Source organism: Gobio gobio (assembly GCF_949357685.1).
Source record: "Gobio gobio genome assembly, chromosome: 5".
NCBI classification, from domain to species: Eukaryota; Metazoa; Chordata; class Actinopteri; order Cypriniformes; family Gobionidae; genus Gobio; species Gobio gobio.
Window position 1 is genome coordinate 16,932,060 of NC_137101.1, and position 20,406 is coordinate 16,952,465.

A 20,406-nucleotide genomic window follows, 5' to 3' on the forward strand; every position below is an offset into this window, starting at 1 on the left:
ACGCTGTCCTGCAGCATATTTCATCATTAAATTTCAACACTTAATCCTCTGCTCCAGTGGTTCCAGTTCTCTCGATCATTTCAATAATCTACATTTGTGGTGATCGTCCAAACAAACACACACACACATCCATGAAGGCGAGCCAACCCACCAGTTTGGGCAGACAAAGTAGGGATGGGTCACGGTGGTAAACTAGTTGGCTAGTCATCCAAAAACAGACAATATATATTTATAACAATTTATACTAACATATTATACACATTTATAAATGCATATTCAATAAAAAACGAATAATAATGAATTTTTTTGTTGTTTAATAGCTTATTAATTTATGCATTCATTCATTCGAACTTAAGTAGACTGACACATCCCTAATACCGCACATAATTGCTCACAAATCAGTAAAACAGGAAGGACTGGAAGAATAAGTGAGAGAGGGACGAACAGACAGTCACATCTAAAGGATAACGTGACCTTTTCCCCACCACCTTCTACCATTCATAGACAAATTGAAGCCTTTTCCGCCAGCCATCACCATCGACAACCGGCAATCTGAGCCGTCATCCTGAAACAACCCGTCTCCGCGGTCTGAACAATTTTACAGTGTGTGAATCGCGCCCTTTGAACTGCGCATCTCCTCAGTGGCGTCTCCAAGGGCCGAAGAATTCACTTCAGTGCACACCTCATGGCTAAATGCACAGAACCTCATCAGATAACACACACACACACACACACTTCGACCCATCTACACACAAGCACACACTTTCCCCTCTGTCCTTCACACAGGGCGCTGTCAGCCAGACTTCCTGTGCCAGGTCTGCTTCAAGGTTAGCTGCTCATTGTATTGAGTGAGTGGCTGTGGTTCTCTCAGCGGCGAGCAGGCCTACTGGATGCATTATCACCTCGGCGGGGGGGCTTATCCGCCCCTCCTGGTCTGCGTGTACCCCGCCAGTGAAACGGACTGCCACGACTGCCTCACGCGAAAGGATTAAAAGACTGTCAACTTCACTCTTGGCTCAAAACAGATTCGATGACCGCAATTAATAGGTTTAATTTCACCCTTTTTGACATAGCTACTGGCCAAAGGGGAGGATTGAGGCCTTGGCCATATGGCCTATTTATTATGCGTAAACATTGAAAGGCATCATGATGGGTTTTTGAAAGGATAATGTAGATGCCTACTAAAGAGATTGGAGAGATTTAAGCCAACGTGTAAAATCATATGCGGTGTCCATGTTATTGATTCTGTTATTGATTCAAGTGCTCCTTGCAAGTTGGAAATGGCAATTAATTCACAGTATGATTTTTGGCAGAATAAAATAAGCAAATCCTAGACTAACACGGTAAACTTTGTAGTACTCGTAGTAGTAAAATAAACGACAAAGGATAAGCACAATATAATTGATATGTTTTCCTTTATTATATAAACGTAGGTATGTATTTAAAGGGGTATTTCACTACTGGCAAAGTGGGCTTTCCATAAAAACTTGTCTGCCTAGAGAAAACAAAGAAAAAAATATTTAGGAAAACTTGCATGTTGCCATCCATGGCCACTCCCACCAGTCTGCTATGGATACGCTTGACCAGAATCAAATATTGCCTTGCTTTTGTAGGAAATACTGCTTAGCAAACTTTTAGCCATAATGGTGTCAACAGGTGCAAGAAATTAAAAGACTAAGCGTTTAGTGGGAGTGAGTTACTTTTGGGTTCCAGAGAAGGATCCAGCGCGTTTTAGGCATCGGCTAAAGGCAAAGTATGGTAAATATGAAGAGAATGGCTTGACGGAAAATCTTAAAATCTTGTAGTCAACATTTTAAACTGGATGACCACAAACACAGCGTTTTAGGCCAAAGGGAGGCGGAAAGCTGGAAGCCGTTCTGTCAGTTACACCCAGCCCCCTGAGGTAAAGTACGATGTTCAGTGATAAACCTACACTTACCATAACTGTTTCTGTTGTTAATAACCCTCTGTCGATCCTTGTAGGCAAGTATACAAAAAAAATGCAGAAGTATAATCTGTAGTTTTCATGAAAGCCCTGGAGCTGTCAAGTCTTTTGCGTCATCTGCCAGACTTTTGCTGACAAATAAATGTGCATTTCTCAGTCTAGGTAACACGGGCGAACGACTAAACATTGTTCATTTACATATACTACCAACATTGCCAATTTTCAACCTTCTTTGAATCGTTACAAAGTTGCACTTTAAAATACCATTATTTCATAATTGATTTTTATAGTAATAATACATATATTATAAAATCTTGATATTAAAGCATACATTCCTGTATTTTGTTGCACTAGATACATTAAAAAAAAAAGTGCATAAAAAATGTCATACAAATTTGTGAAAAAAAGAGACATAGGGAGAGGGGGATGGATAGAAGGTTGGATGAATGGAGAACAAGGGAGCAAGTGGGGACATAGAGGTTCCAAAGTCCCAAAACCACATCTGGTCTGGGGGTCCGCCGCAGTGCCAGGGGTGCTGAACAACTGCTGCAGCAAACACAGCAGTTTCGTGTTTTCAGCCCTGTGCTTTTTATGCTGACGGCCGTGTGCGCGCACATTATAAAAACGTGTCTGTGTGATATTCTCTGGAGGGTTTAGAAGTTGTTTACTGCTTCTCTCTGGGGTTTGGCTCGGCTCGGTCTTTTAACGCGGTGAGACACAGAACATCCTGCCATTGCACCTCCTCTCGGAGTCAATCACACAGACGACGCTAACTACAGTTGGAGAACCACAGCCATGCTGAATGCAGTAAGCCTTGGATTATCCTGTTTAAATTTAAAATAAATACCTGGTGGAGATTCTGCCTTCGTGTTCCACTTAAGTAATCCTAATACCGACATTTACATTCGTAAAAAAGCTGCATTAAATGGAAATGAAAAGAACAAAATCACAGCAACACAAAGAAAAACAAGACATCTTAAAACTCTAATTTTGATTTCATGGGGTCTTTTCTCACCAGGCTCCCGTACGACGGCATAAACGATCAAAGCTGCTCCAAATAATATTTACTTTTCGTGATGAGCTCGTCTCCAGCTAGTAAACAATTTACTGAGTGTGACGTGCTGGCGGACTATAAATCACCATGCAAAAGGGACGGTAATAAACTCATTTTCATTGATTAATGACTGTCAGCGAGGACTATTTTCTTGTTTTGTCTAAAAGGCAACAGTGACATCATCGGCTGTTTTCCCGCAGAGATCTGCAATCACTGAAATGGCAACTAAAAGGTTTCTGTGTGTTTGTGTGTGTGCGTGCATGGTTATGTTTGTCCGTCTGCCTGAAAGAGAAAGTCACTGTGTTGTCTGTCTGTTCCTTGGAGATTTGTTTGGCTTGTTCGTATCTACAATTTGGTGTCAGTCATTTTGTCAATCATAGTCTCTAACAAAAGTCAGTCATTTTTTTTATGGAACGGCACACAGAAAGCATCCTTATAACCTGCAAGATATCAGTTAGTTGTCTTGAAGTAGAGCACTCCATCTCTATAATTACAACAGTCTTAATGGTATATCTGAGGGAGTTTGACATTTTTTTCAATGAGGATAGGGAAGTCCGCAACACAACTCTAACGATGATGACAGAGAGTCACAATATCATTGGAATCCCTTTCAGAAAGATCTTTTCCAGCTTTTTGACAGCCAATCGGAATCTACCAGACTTTAAAGAGCTCAAGCATTAAAGAGCTGCAGCACACGCTTATAATAAAGTGAATGTTATTGTGCCTTGGTTTGAAAGACAATATAGTTATCGTTCTTGGTGTGAATAAGTCTTAAGTTCCAGAACAACTAAGGGTGCTTTCACACTCGATTGTCTGGTCCGAACCAGAGTTCGATTGCTCCCGCCTCCCCCTACAGGACTGTGTTCAGATTATTGCACACATATACATATATATATCTATCTCCAAACCACGGTGCATTTGCGTCATCAAAGCAGCTGTTTACCCCGTTGCTCGGTAACGATGGCGAGGGAGAAGGCGGCAAAATGCAAAGTGTTGCTCACCTCACTTTTATATTCTTGTTTTTGAACCATTGGTTTTGTTTCCAAAGCTTCAGTAAGTAACAACACTTGCATATTATCTGCCGCAAATGTACTGCAAATGCTCTAAAGAACACTTTAGGCGAGCAGAAATTAGATCTACAGCTCTCTGCTTGCAGTACGTCATTCACGCACGTCATTAATAGCGGTTCACTTCCGCAAATTAGTGCAATTGCATTCATATCAGCAGCAAACCGTACCGTACTACAGACCACCCTTTTTAAGCGGACTTCGCGGGTGCGGAAGACAGCATTCACATTATCCAAATGAAACGCTGGCGTCAATCGGACCCGGTTGCACACCAAAAGTGCTAGTGTGAAAGCACCCTAACATTGCTTACAGCACCAAAAGAGCTCTTCTCCTTCCTTCTGCAGGGATGCTTTTTTGGGGGGGAAAGGACTAGTCTGTTATGCCACGGATTTTCATCCACAGCCAGACCCAACTACAAAACACACCACCACAATAACAAGAATGCGTCAAATTGGAATCCTGCCTTTTGGCAAAGATTTGCCCGTCTGTAACGTCAACACCCTGGAGGTTTAGCACTTGAGAAAAAGAGGAAAATGATACTCTCATTCTCTCTCTTCCTCTATGTCTGTCTTACCCTCCCTTTCTGTTGTACTCTCTCTCTATTTTAATGTTATTTTCTGCTCTATGCAGTGTCTGGCTGGCCCTTGGATTCGTCTCAGACACGGCTCCTCTGAGGCACAGTCAGAGAAGAGGGTACCAGGCCGAAAGCCCCTGCACCGCATCATCCAATTACCCCCGACAGCCTCTGCCTGTGCAGGGATTCCCATGGCCCTCTCTGCCTGCCTCTCATTGCGCCGCTTACCAACCGTTCCTCTCTACACGCGTCAGACACAACGGCAGTAGATTTCAGAGCATGTCCACAAAACTCACTGGATCTAACGTTCTTACAGAACGGATATAGTTGACCCCGCTCTGATCTTCTCATGTGTCATAAAAAGCCCAATGTCAGCAATTCCTTGCTCGATCTCTGATGCTTTGTAGAAGCTTACAACAATGATACAATCCTTGGATCAGTCAAACTCCTTGGTTTCTCACGCTCCTGCAAAAGAAACAAAAGTCCTACCTTTTTAAGACGACCCCCTCTGGTCCCCACAAAAGCCAAAGAGTGGTTCTTGTACACGTAGGCGATAACGGATGTCATTTTGTCATTGGATTCGGAGAAGAGTGGAATTCCGCGCACCATCTCAGATACGCCGAGTGGGGCGTTCATATCCAGACCACAGAAGTTGTCATCGATGGTGAGAAGCTAGAAAGGAGAACAAAAGGATGTTTAATTCAACTGTGCAAATTAAAGCACTAACAGTCTCGAAAAATAAAGTTTTAGTCTCTGGTCAAATAACTTATTTACTCATTCTAGTTTAGAGCAGTGTGATGAAGAAACAACTGCCCATTATCATTAGCAAGGATGTTGAAAACGCTACAAGAAAAGGCCTTTCGGTTTCTATAGACTAGTTTGTCAGTATACATTTACTGGACCATTTGCAAGGCAGCTTCAAAGCAGATTCATCATTGTCACTATTTAGCATCAATTCAGCCAGTCATATCTAAAATGGGTTGTGAGGTTTATCTGATATAAGTCCAAGTGCATTTATCATTTCAGGTGGAAAAGCATCTTAAAAAACATCTTTTAAATATGGCGTTTCAGGTGATGTCGTGTGACTTTGTGTGACAAGTAACATACGGCTGGGAAAGTTGCCAGTGTCAGACAGATTGGAGTGATTTACAGCTTCTGATATAGAAATAATAATTTGGTAATGCTTCCATATTTCAGTCTGCTGAGAGGGCTTTGGAAAACAACGGCATCCATTGAAACAGCTGCACAGACCTCAGGATAAAATGTCAAACAAATCGAAAGCATGATTAATGATGCCCAGGGCTTTGACTCATTGAGGGCATGAAACCATAACACTTCTCAAGCACTGCCAAATATGATATGCTCGCGGGCTTTAATTCATTCATGAGTGAATGTTACTTTAAACAGATTTTTTTTATTTTATATCATCCAAATTGATTCAATTTTAAAATCTTTTTCTTTTAGAATAAAATAAAACATCAAAATACTAAAGTATGTTTTTACTCAAACACATATTTCTGCTAAAGCATTCCTACTTTCTTCTAAAACGAGCAACATATTTTCTGTACACATTAAGGAAAATGTGGGTTTGAAAAAAAAGACCAAATGTGTTTATACTTAAAGTAGGCTAAGGGATAATCTATGGCTAGCTATGCATTAAATTATTTTAGATTCAAAGAACTATCAAATTCAAATCGTTTAGTGCACAGCCAGCCGTGGATTATCACGCTTACGCCATAGTCATTTGCCAGAATTGACAACTTAAAGCTGTTATTGATGTTTGCAGCGCAATATTTGCGCAGGTAAAAATTATGGTTATTTGAGTCAGTTACGGCTCATTAATTCTAGTATTCAGCCCGCTTTGAATCAGACACAGAGTTATAGTGTGTAAGATTACATTTATTTGAATGAATGAATGAATTATAGCATTTATTTGAAAAAAATATTGCGAGAGAGAGAGAGAGGAAGAGATGAAAGATGCATGTGTGAATTACCTGCATCTGTTCAGCATCTCTCTATATTAGCAACCAAGCTGTGAGTTTAATTACTTCAAAACCAGCGACGTTACACCCTCATCGCTGAGAAATATAATGTAGCAATCCAGTAGCGAAGCTATTTTATTAATGAAAGTTGTGGGACAGTTGCTAAGTTTCTGTGCTCCTGTTTCGGTGTGTGTGCAGTGTCTTTGATCTCGGTGTGCGAGTGAGGTATGCATGCGTGTGCTTCAATGAAAACACATTTATATAGAACAGTGATTAAACTGACTTGGAACTAACGGTTTTGTGTTTACATGACATATTAATTTTTTGGTTTTTATGTGGTTTGGCATCAAAATAGTTGGTGCATTATACCAAAACTCTCACTATTTGTGTGTCAAAAGTTTGACTTTAAAAAGTCTATTTGTTCAGAAAACATGGCACATTATTGTCCATCATTGAGAAGCGGCATAACAGGCGTCTCAAACGGCTTTATTAGCATTAATATTTCAGTTTTTAATGGCATATTCTCTCAGTTAGATCATGAAACGCGAGACAGCTTGAGCTGTGTTTTGCCCCCAGGCACCAACCCACAGCACATTCCCAAGTGACAAAGTGGGCGAAGGGCAATCCTGAGTGATACCCAGGTTGGGAGAGGAAGCATCTGGATGTACATTATCACTCACAGACTCTTTGTATACGAACTGAAATAATGTACATACTCCCTTGATGAGAGTTCAATTATATCTGAAGCGGTGTTCATCTTAATAACAACAGCCTAATGATATTTGAAAATCCATTGCAGGCCAGGGAACGAATCTGTAGCGGAGCAGCAGATCGGACCAACCTCGGAGAGACGCGATCAATCAAGTGACCGGATGGGTCTTTACATGCAATATAGCAAATGTCTATTTGTCAGCAGCCAGGAGATACAAGACCCTTCATTAAGCAAATGGAAGACAGGGGTTGTCTCTCTAAAATGGCGGTTTATGAGTGATCGGCCGAATCGATAGCGAACACCGCACTCAATTTTCAGTTCACTCAATACAAGCCGGAATGAAGAATAAATAGAGAAATGAAGAAGGGAGTTGAGAGAGAGAACAGGAAAATGCTCAACGTCGTATATGTTTTTTTTTTTACTCTCTCTCTCTCTTTGCAGATGTCTGACCTTTAGAAATGTTCTGCTGTCAGCCAAAGCCTGCGTGCCGCTCGGCTCGCCTATGCCAGCCTAAAGTAATGGTGCTCATTTCTAGCGCACGGCTCTTGTTAGAAAGCCACAGCTACATGAAAGATCTGTTTTGTGCAGTGTTAGTCTTTCTGCAGATGTCTCCTGTCCACATCGGGGGCCATGAATCATCACGGGTTGTTGAGGCAGCAGCAATCTGCTTTAACGTGCGCACCTGCTTACACACGCAAATAAAAAAAAAGAAACTCAACCGCAATCATGGCCTTGATCCTGCTTACACGGGTCAAAATGTGTAAAGCCCCAACACAGCACACTGTTAGCAACAGCTACAAAGACTCGCCACCTCGGAGGTTAGGACTGAGAAAGAGAACTGCGCTAAGAATAAACACAATGACAGTCATAGTTGTGACACAGACTAATGCCTTTTGGCATTGCTTATATTTTATCAGAAGGCCCAGGCCTCGTGTGGCAGGGCGCATATGCCTGTGACACAGACGGGGGGAGGGGGGCTATGGGGCTCGGAGCATGTGTCTCGTCGTCTTCTCATTGGCATATGCCATGGTATTTCTGGCAAGGTGAACAACATGCCAATCAGACCCTATGTGCTGCAATCTAATGAAATAGGCTTCCTGTCTGTCAACCTTTCAGGAAGCAGACACGTTTTCATTACCTCGCCACATAAACATGACATTTCCTCTCTCCCCATCCCGATGCAAATAACATCTTTCGACACCCCATGTGCAAAAGGGGGTGCCCTCTCTGCCGCCCATCAACCTCTTATACTTCTTCGCACTCTCCGTTTCTCTGACTTTAATGCTTCCCTTCCATCTACGACTGCCTCGCTCACTCTCGCGCTCGAACAAGCTGCCGCATTATTGGCAATTTCACGCTGCGTGTCTGAAGGTGTAAAGGAGGAGGAGGTGGTGGTGTGGGGTTGGGGGGTGAATGAAAGGAAGAGGGAATGGTTTGACGAGCGCAACTAAAAGCTTCTGGATCGGCGCAGGCGCCGTTTTTCATTTGAACAGGTTCCAGAGACAGGGAAGCAGAATCAGGTCATTCGGACCACTCGCTGCCTGGCTACGTCCAGCGACACAAAGGCAGCTCTCTTTCCTTGCGCCGGCGTCTCTGTGTCCCTGGATAGAAAGACAACAAGTGAAATCCAAGCTTTTTTTTCCCCTCAGAAGCTTTTTTCTAAGTCTTTTTGTGAGCACATAGGGGACCCAACCTTGAGCATCTGGCACAAAAAGTAAAAAAGGAACCCTGGATGCAGGGCTAGAGCATGAACTACACACTTTCTAAGTTCAAAAGCGCCTTTTGTATTCCTCACTGTTAGCTGAGAGAGCGCAAAACATTTTAATGTGCTATTAATAGATCACAGTTTGATCAGAATGCACAGTTTATGCAAATAAACCCTGATCATTGCTGCGAGTGTACATCATTCAGATGATGAATCGGCTCTTCAAGAGCTAATTCTGCACAGTCATATAATTACCCTTTCAGAGTCTTTCCTTTTCATGCTCAAGTAATATCTCACGCAGGGATTGTTGTTAGCAACAAAGACATTATTTCCCACAAATCTCAGCTCCATGTTCGACGTAATTATATCAACACTCAATCAGCTCCGAGCACGGCAATCCTTGTGCTCTCACAAATCTGCAGCATTTAAGAGGTTGTTTTTGTGTGTCCGTTATGCATTTGATTGGGTGCATTCTCCACTCGGCCGGTCTTAATAGTTTCTATCAGGTTTGAACAACCGATAGACAATCTCTCCAGCTCTCCACAGAAAAATGCTTTCTGGAAAACAGCATAATGGCACTCTATTAGAGATGCGCAAAATTGCATATCTGCAAATTTGACTACTCAGTGTGTTGTCTGAACAACTAGGTGACTAATCAGTCTTAAGGACGCTCTTTATAATTAGACTGATTTCAGGTTCACCTGACCCGACGTGTTTAAAACAGCTTGTGTTGAAAAACAGCTAGATGCAGCACAAACAGAAGGAGCAGAGGCCTCGAGAAGCATTTGAAAAATTAGGATTGTTTTTAACTTGACAAGTAGGGAGGCATGATATATTGCTTATCCGGATAGCAGCAGATATTGTAGGGGTTTTTTAATTTTTTTTTTATTCATCAGTAGATATCGGATAATTCATTCATTTTCACATGCTCGTTTGTCCTACTTTTACATTTAAATTACTTTGCCGCAACATAACACTCACTCAATCTTTAAAAACACTACTTATTTAAACACGGTTACATGTTATCTTAAATCGCAAATCTCAAAAAGAATATAAATTCACACTGTAACTTATAATAAATACTTATTTTTAAAAAGTGCGACATGACACGGGTGCCAAAAGGGATGAGTTTAAAGTTGAGAATTGTAAAGCATCACCACTTAAAAATATAAAATATCAAATTACAAAAAAAATTACAAAAATTAAAGAAGATATAATAAATAAAATATCAAAACCTCAAATAAATAAATAAATATTTTTTTTTAAATAAAACTAAATCACCAATCGTTGCTAAATGCATAGCTAACCCATCACCAGTGTTGGTAGTTACTCTAAAAAAATAATTAATTACCAGTTACTAATAACATCTTCAATAGTGTGATTAGATTACTGTACAAATTACTCTCACCAAAAAGTATTTAATTACTTACTACTTCCTAAATCCTATATCAACCTCGACTGATTCAAGGAATTCATTCAAATAAATAATATAAAGCTACATAAATTATTCTTATTAACTGACCAAAGTATTACAAATGTGAGTATACACAACACATGCATTTTAAAGTTAGACTTATATATATATATATATATATATATATATATATATATATATATATATATATATATATATATAAATAAAAAAATAAAAAATTGTTCAACAGTCTATACACAATATTTAGTTCAATTATAAGTAACTGTGATTAAAATTACAGGGAAAAGCAATTAAATTACTAAGTAACTAGTTACACCCAACACTACCCATCATCACCCATTCCTACGCTTCATTCTTCTGTACTCCCCTTCCTCTCGTCTTCCACACTGCTCTTTTGAATTAAAGGCCTCATCATCTCTGTTTCCATCCTACTGTGGCCTCTACCTAGTGCTGACTTTCCCAAAGAACTCCACAAAGAGAGAATGAAAAGATGTGAGTGATGAATATCGCACAACTGTCTGCATATAATGACATTTAATGACTTAATGACTGTAAACCCCTTCAGTAAGAAAGAGATTCTGCAAGCTGCCGCTTCCACAGCAAAGACCTCCATTTGAAAGCACTTTGTCAGTATTTTTTGATCCAACATTGGCCTTTTCTGGGCAATATCACCACATCCAACTGAACGGGAGAGCTTCAAAGAAATTACTGATACAGATCAAACCTCAAAATCCCATCTTATGGCACTACGCTGGCAGAAAGATATACAGTAGGGTCTAACATCCAAACACAACCACAGAAAAGGATTTTCACAGACCCATGATGGATGACTGAGTTGTAAAGCCTTCTTGCATCTGCTCTACACCTCTTCGAGCTTCATTAAACATAGATATTTAAAAAATCACCTTCTAGACCTACTGGAGGTAAATGACTACTGTCAGATTGCTGCAACGCAAAGCTCAGGACACCAATGAGAAAAAGTCATTTGTTTGATTGGCTGAGTACAGCTCAATGACAAAAACGCATGCAGCTGCTGTCAGTGATTTCACCGCATACATCACCCTTTGTGGATCAATGAAACCCTTGGGATGTGAAATGTCAGCATTTGTGAAGAAACTACACTAGAAGTTTTGGGTTTGCATTCGTGTGCTCTTAAGCCAGTTTTTGAGGTTGTGTGTTGGGTGGATGGGAAAAAATTCATGCATTTAAGACTGGTTAGGCTGAAGTCGGGTTTATAATGCAAATTATGTTTTTGCAAGAACTCAACTGTTAGAAGCAACACGGTTCGCCACTTGAATGTGTTTGTACATGTTCTTGTGTGTGCAGTTGTGTCAACATGGGTGTACATGTATGTGGGGCACAAAATAAGATTCATGATGGCTCCAAAGAAAGACTAGGAAATTGTTGTACTGCTCAAGAAATATCCAACAAGTGTCAGAGCGCACAACCTTTTCACATGATCTACATGTAAAGTGAGTTTAGGCTGATTAGGAGATAACGATCTTATGATGGATTATGACCTTTGCTGCAGTAGTTACGATGGGAGATGTAATTACTGAGGCCAATAAACCTCGAGATCGACTTTAATGAATGGAAACGCAGTGTGCACAGCGCAAGCGACTGATTAAAACCATGTCACACCATCCCATAAAGTGGTTCTCCCAGAAAGCTTCACCAAAGAGAAACTTGGCGAGGAACTGGAGCAATGTTAATGGAAAAAAAACGAAAAAACATCAAGATATCCCAGGAGGACTACATATTTCATCCTGATAAACCAGCATGTCCAATTTAGAGGTGCACTCATTAAATTTAACTTCATTTAAAAAAATGTTTTATACATGAAAAATAAGGCATGGTCACATTATTGAAATTTTTACTGCCAAAAAAAATGTCCATTGACAATAGTGTAGTGATGCACAAGGCACCACTCACACAGAAGTCAATGTGGTGAATTTGAATGAATTTAACCCAATGCAAAATCTGTATGGGAAAACGTCTGCCCTTGTATGAAATTTTGTGGCGATTTCGCCCCTGCAAAATATTGCCGAGCAATGATAAATGTGACCACACCAGCAACACTTTAGAGCAAAATGTTTAATTTACATCATTGCGTCAATAAAAGCCATTTTATCATTTCGCCCATTAGATAAATGAATGAATCCCAGCTGACTGTGAATAGCATAATTTAACAATAGCATTAGTATTTGTAAACGTTTGCTTTTGCATAATGCTGCACATTAGTAGAAGTCCAACATGACTGCCACATCTACGTAACCGTAATTACTAAGTGCACCTTTAATGGAAAAAAAATAAGTATGACTAGCAGATGGAAACTAACGAGAACTGACAGGCACTTCGATAGTATTAAATCTTAAAAAACTGGTGTGCCTGGGAGAGTGAAAAGCACTAATTATTTGGCAATAATATGTAATGAGCATGCAGAGAGACCGACAGCTGTAAAGGAAAAGCCTATAGCCTGATTTTAATGACTTATAATTGAGATGATTATGAATAATAATGAGACCAATCTTAATTTAAAATGTTCTTATCTCTCTGACCGCAATGTCTCTATAACCGAGCAGGGGTTGAGAAAAACGCATAAATTAATGAAAAAAAAATCCCTATTAGCGTGTGGTGCGCCCTGGTTTCCTTGAATACATCACTCCAGGAGGCGAGAGGGGTGAATTTACTGTGCCACACTCATTTTCACACCATTTCTTTCTGCTGACATAGGGAACATGGGGCGTGGCAGATTTGTTTTTTATAGGTCAGATGTCAACACAGAATGATCTATAGACATAAAGACTACCACACTGATACGGTTATACATTCATTATGTGATACTGCCATGCACATCACCACAAGTGCTTCAGAAGACACAATTCAGACAAGAAAATCAATATGAAGATATCTAGCATTTTCCTTGTTATTCTAACATTTTCCTTCTAAATAAACATTGAAATCTTTGGAGTCGCAAAAACTGAACAATCATTTTAACTTGTTTTGGGTTTTAAAAAAAAAAAAAGCATGGCAGGCTGTGCCATTCCAGTCAATCACAGATCAATCCCATACACTTTAAATACAAAAATAAACACAAACATCAGAATGCCTTTTGTTGTTCGGGTTTGAACACTCATCTGTCTGGGCCCAAAGGCACTTGGGAAGTCTGAGAGATGTTTGGCACAACCAAAGCTACAGTAGTCTTGAGCGAGCTTCAGATCTCTGCCTCTGCATTTGGATTCCCCTTCGGTGTGTCTGATCTTTAAATAGCAGCACACAGCTGCCAGTTGTAACCCTTTGGGAGTAAAGCTGTGAGCATGACTTATCGAACCCTGGACTTGGGATAAGGAGAACATGGGCCAGACTTCAAATCTCATGAATACCTGTACAGGGCAAAATATAAAAAGGACCAAATGGAATGGGGATAAAAAAGAAAATTACAAGAAAACACACATACAGTCAAACCAAAATGTATTCAGACACCTTCAATATTTTCTCACATTATCACAGTTTATTCGCTATAGTTTAGAACAGGGGTTTTCAAACTGGGGATCCTCCAGAAGGTTCTAAGGGGTCCCCAGAAAATTTCAGAGAATACAAAGAAAAAGTAAAAATGGATAGTCTACTGAATATCCTAATGGTTTCATTTCTAAACGGTTCTCTCCTTTCTTGCCGTATACATTGCTTTGTATCTTTAGTGAGTTTCTCACTATAGTCCCCTTTATCTCGCTCGTGGTAAGGCAGTTAACACAGTACATACACTGCTTGGATACATTTATTGTGAAAGTTGCTTATACAAATATTTTTTAATTGAAAATGTTCTTCTTCAGGTTTATACATCCAAAATGAATTGTACATTGTTTCACAACTTAAATTGGCTAATGTCACACTTACTATTTATCTAACAGGTTAATTATATTTTTTCGTACATATTTTTTCGCCCCTCATAAAGTTTCATCATATTTGGGGGTCCTTGGCATCATAAAGTTTGAAAACCCTTGGTATAGAAAATGGTAATAACATATGACAATAACTCAGAGTTGTGCTGTGCAGATAACTTTGATAGAAAGGTATGTAATGAATTACAATCAACCAGTCAGCTGTCAGCTGTTAAATTTGAGTACACAATTAGATAATACCAATATAGGTCAACCAATCACCAAGCAATGCTTAATTTTGTTCAGTCTGTGGTGTAAAAGGTTGCATTAGCAAGTAAAGAAAAAACATTTAAGCAAAATATGGTCTTCAGACACATTTCTGGTGGTCCACTGTATGAAGAATTTTTGGGTATAATATGTCGCGGTTTAATTTATTTAGCTATCCTCACTTACATAAATGAACTGTAGTGGATAGTGGTGTCTGAATAATTTTTGGTTTGACTGTACATACACACACACACACACACACACACACAAAATAAAATCTATATATAAATATATAAAATCACAACTAACAAAAGTACAAAAAAAAAAAAAAGTGCACACTATTGCATTTGGACATGCAACATAATTAATAGTTCAGGTCACATGTAGTGGTGCATATTTCAAACAGAAAATCTCCTAATGAGGGTGACAGCATGACCATTGTGTGTGACATGCCACGCCTCTGTGTACGTGTGTGAGAGATGACTTCATTACCACCATCTAGAAAGATTTACTCCATGTCTGGTTTAATGAACTGATGAAGATGGCTAGTCTGTCTCACAGTGAAATGCACACCCTTTCTTTTGTAAGTTTGTGTGTGTGTGTGTGTGTGTGTGTGCACATCATGTTTGACATTAACAGTGCCCCTTCATGCAGTCTGACTGCCCTAATGAGCAGTAGGGCTGCTCATCTGTTCATTAATTGGGGGAAAACACACACCATGGGAGAAAAGAGCAACAGAGAGCATGAAAGAGTCAGCAAAGCAGAGAGTTCTGCTGCTGCATCTGCAAATACATTTCTGCTTTCACTTGAGACATACACATAATAAATTTACCATGGCAACCATAGTTACTAGTTATTTCTACAGTAAAACTATGGTAATGTGGCATTAGCTTCACAGTAAATAAAAAATAGTGAAATTCTGTATAAAACAAACAGACGCAGTGCAACAGAAAGTGCGTTACCAAGTTGAACTTGACACGCCATCTTAAATGGGTCACATGGTGCAAGACACTGGAAAAATAGTAATATGATTGTCTCAAAGACAAAAGACTAGCATGTTAACTTTTTAAAAAAAAAAAGAGAACTACTAAAATGATGCTACTAAAGCTATAAAATACTTTATTGCCAAATATTATCCTTGTTAGGTGTCAGCCAGATTAGATCATAGTTCATATATTTTTCTATATTATTTTTGATATGCATCTAAAATAATAAAAAAGCTATTCATCCATGTCATCTGCCTGCACATGATACATGATGATAACTGCTAGTAAAGACCTGATTTTTGGACAGAACTAGAGATATATCTCGTATGAGCCAGGCTTACATTATGCTAGGATTTTTCACAGCATAATATCCTTATCGTTTGCAGAGGGCACAGAGAGGATATTAAGATATACATCACTTTCATATCTTCACCGAACCTGCATTACTATCATGTCATGTTGATGCAATGTTTGCAGAGGGCTGAATATTGAGCGAGTTATCTTCGCATTCATGAAGAAGGGCTTGCTTGATCTCACTGCGCTTCTCTGCTTACTTAATTAGACTTTCATATCAGGGAGTCAAAAAGCTATGGAGTCGCTACCATTTTTTCCCCATTTCTTTCTTGCTTCCTTCTTGGTTTGTGCTGAAAAGATTATGCGCTTGTTGCCCTCAGTAAATGATGACGTGCAATATTCTAGCAATATTCCAACACGGCAGCGTTGAGTTTTTTCCATGCATTATTGAAAACACAAACCCATCTGAGACCAACAACAGTGATTCTTGTAAAATCATGCGAGTGATTTTAGTGAAACATCAATCTCCCCCTCTGAGATAGCAGGTTCATGCGCAGTTCTCTCACTCCTGTCATTCCCCACTTTTTTATCTTGTCAATGTGGTCCCACCGAGCGCAGATTCAGGAATACCACAGCCCAAGAGCGTTTAACTTCAGTCACAGAATTGCCTGAAAGATGTGTCATTCTTTTTTGCCCTGGGATGCTTTCGAGTAAGCGTGTTCGCAAGTGTTTTACTGAAACACATGAGTGTCTGAATGTATCTGTCTATGAGCCTGTGCTCTTATTCATAGGTGAGTCAGCGCAATCATGGCCATGTTCCTTCCGCCTGTGGGTGTTTGGAAGCTGCTTATACCTAATGTAGTCTGCTCACTGTGAAAGACAACATGAAACGGCATTCACAATGCATTAAACTTCCATAAATGTACCCTATATTTCCAGATGAAACAGAATATCCAGTGGAAAGCAAATGTAGGATGACACTTTTATCCATTAGGATGCAATTGTACCATTAGAAGTTTGCATTCTGTTATGATATAATTGGTTAAGATTTTCCCCCCACCCAAATAACCTTAGCTACAACTGCAGACATGACATATACTATACTTAACATGCATATACATATACTATAAATAATAAAATAAAATAAATATATTAAAAAAAATATATATATGTAACAATTAAAAAACATTATTGTTATCAGTCATAAAATTTTATATAACAATTTCAAATAGTCAATATTAAAATTAATATTATATACTATTTTGTCTAAATAAATGAAAATAAACCACTAAAAAATAAGTAGTAACCTTCTTAAAAGGGGGGGGGGGGGTGTTCAACTAGATAATAGTTACATTAAAAAAAAAATTAAGCGACAGTACTTTAGGGATGTTTACCTAAATAACTGTAAAGGAACTAAGTAATTTATAGAAGTGTCATTGACATTATGCCAGAGCTGTCTTGGTCCCTGTCTGCCATTATCTGCTATGTTTATATACTGAACATTTTTAATATTTATTTAATTATATATCTATATGAAATTTGACAAATTCTGTGTTGTGTATTTTCTGGTAATCAAATGAAGACGTAAAATATTTAATTTTATAAAGTTTATCAAACAAAGTGCTGCACAACTGAGCTTCAAACAGTTAAAATTGTGATTTATTACTTAAAAAAATAAAGTTTTTATAATTTATTAATGCTACATTAGGGTTAGTATTATTATTACATTGAGACGTATCTAAATTCTACGTTACAACAATAATATATAGGTCAAGATAAACAAACTTTTATTTTGACGGGTTGCCGTGAAGACCTTTGAGTTGCTGTGTGACGGTAGTTTTCCCCTCGAAGAAAACAATATGCTCATGAAGTGACTCTCAGAGCGGCTCTGGAGATGACGTTTGTGCATTCATGTCCTCGTATGAGATGGCACGCGACCATGTGTATGTTAGGTAAATTAAACTGCATGTCCTGCCTGTCTCTGAGTGAATGAATGGCGCAGACACAAAGTTTAAAGCAGACCTAATTTGGTCGGTGCCCTTAAAAGTACAGAGTTCAGTATCCAACCCTAGGTATATTAATGTGAAAGTAGTGAAAATGCATTATTAGAGTAATATATATTAGGGTTGTGCCGATGGACGATCATCATGATGATGGGTGACTGACATCACGATGGAGAAATCGTGGAAAAATCGTGATGCCACGCCCCCGCTGCGAGTCGACACACACTAATCCTAGTCTCTTCTATAGACTACAGTTAACCTAAAATATTTGCAGGAATTGTTCTGTAAATTAAATTGAGAATATAACTAGTGCATATGCTATTTTAATTACTGTGTGTTAGTCTGTGAAAATAACGTGTCAGGCATTTGATCTTGACATTGTTAGAATTTTGTCTTTTTTATGTCTAACACTGTACATTTAACTGTAAATATTACATTTTGTACAAGAAAACAGCCCTTATTAATGAATTATTTGTAGCCTATTGTAGTGTCTCAGGAGGTCGTGCTCATTGTTACATAGCTCTGTGGCTATACTGCATTGAAGCGGCAGTTTAAGATATAAACCCAGAATTCAGCAAACGTCAAATAACTTTTGTCTGGTTAATAAATAGGCCTACCTTTAAAGACAATTTTCCTTGGCCATAATGTCAAATCAAATGAAAGAATGAAGGTGATTCTGATAACACAAATGTATTAAAAACACAGACGAACAACAAATTAAGAACAAGAAAACGGGAACAACACTCAGACCGCGGGATTTACATACATAGACCTCAGAACGCGGGATTTACATACATAGGCCACTTTAAATAGAAAAAATATTTGTGTAAAGTGATATTAAAATAAAAAGTGCTTAAAGCTACACTATGTAACTTTTCCGTCCACTAGAGGTCGCCTGTTCAAAACAAAGGCGTAGTTTGATGACGCCACGTTTGAGCGCAGAATCTCGGGACATGTGGTCTTCACCTCACAGCCGGTGGGAAACAGTCAGGATAGGACTCGGGCAGAAATCATGTTCATGGATGCGATTATTAACATTACTGTAGTGAAGCAGAGCAGGACCGAGTGTTGTGGAGCTGAGCAAGGCCGCAGGAGCGATTGAAGAGCGGGACTGTTATTATGGCATAGTCACCGGCGGGACTTTTATTATGAAACAGTTGCCGGCGGCACTTCCTCTTCTCCAGTGCTGAGTGTGAGGTAACGCAGCTCTGTTTATCGTATTAGATATATCTGAGTGTGTTGAAAAGGAAGTTATGACGTTCGCTCGGCGGCTGCTATGACACTTGTTCACAATGCAGTGAGAGTAAAGTGTTTCACTGAATAAAACCGGAGACCGAGGGTGACGCAGATATGACGCAATCGACAGGCGACTCCCTCACACGCATAGCTCACACGTCCCGGCTCCTTGGTTAAAATAGCAATTTTCTCACGATTTACAAATAGTTGAAAACATTTGGGATATTCTAAGTACTCAACTGAACAAAATATATAACACTGGCCTAGTGATTTCTGGATGTTTTACTGCAAAAATCCTACATAGTTCACCTTTAAAAGTGCACAGCTCTTCTCAAGTGGAAGGAAGCTATTTTTCCCCTTACGGATGAGTCATTAGTTGAGTTAGTAAAATAACCAAATTATAGGTTTTAAGTTGAAAATAGTATTTATGTAAAGAGATATATTTAAATAAAAAGTCCTTAATAGTGCACAACTCTTTTTAAGTGGAAGAAAGCTATCCCCTCACGTGCAACCTATTGGAAAGGCCGGATGAGTCATTAGTTGGGAAATAAAATAAATAAAGTAACCTATATATATAGATGAAATACTGTGTTCTTCAAAAAAACATGTTGTGAATAGTGCTTAAGAGCAGGAGCATCTTATTTATCAACGTGAATAGGGTAAATGTTAATTTTATGTTGTCTTTTATAAGCCTGTTTTCATGTGTTGGTATTTTTCTGTTTATATTTGTTTGTGAGAACTAACAGCTCTCGGAGAAGATAATTTAAACAGTAACAGAGCATTTATCAGTCTAAGATATGTGTTTGAGCTCACTTGTCTTTTTCTCTTCCCCAATCAAACAATTGTCTGGCTTTTAAATGAGGAGCCAGTAGCCATAGTTACCAGAGGAGGAGACACAGGCCATCCATCTCTCTCCTCGCTGGGATGCTCTCTCTTTAATTTATGCTGCAGTGGCCATACTGCAGCGCACGCAGAAATGGCACCATTCCTCAACATAACTCCCTCTCTTCCTCCATTCCTCAGCCCTACACTTATCACGAAAGCACTCTCTCACAGTCTGCTTCACATTTATTCTTGTGTGTGAGTGCCTGTAAGGGTGTGTGTCAGTTTCACTTCCACATCAGTCCACACACATATCCTCTCCGCATCAGGAAAAACTTGCCAAAAATCACACCCTTCATGCAGAAATGTTACCTCATTCACCATCTTAAAAAAAGGTATCATGGAAGTACCATGGAACAGTGATGGCAATTTCATCATATGATGAC

General features: G+C 39.1%; 1 protein-coding gene across 1 annotated transcript in view; it reads right to left on the bottom strand.

The window, feature by feature from the left end:
• plxna4 (plexin A4) overlaps positions 1 to 20,406 on the bottom strand; it is a 220,684-nt gene that overhangs the window by 178,546 nt on the left and 21,732 nt on the right. Inside the window, exon 3 of the mRNA XM_079816393.1 lies at positions 5,130 to 5,312. Coding sequence (XP_079672519.1) covers positions 5,130 to 5,312 — 183 coding nt within the window. The remainder of the gene's footprint in view (positions 1 to 5,129; positions 5,313 to 20,406) is intronic.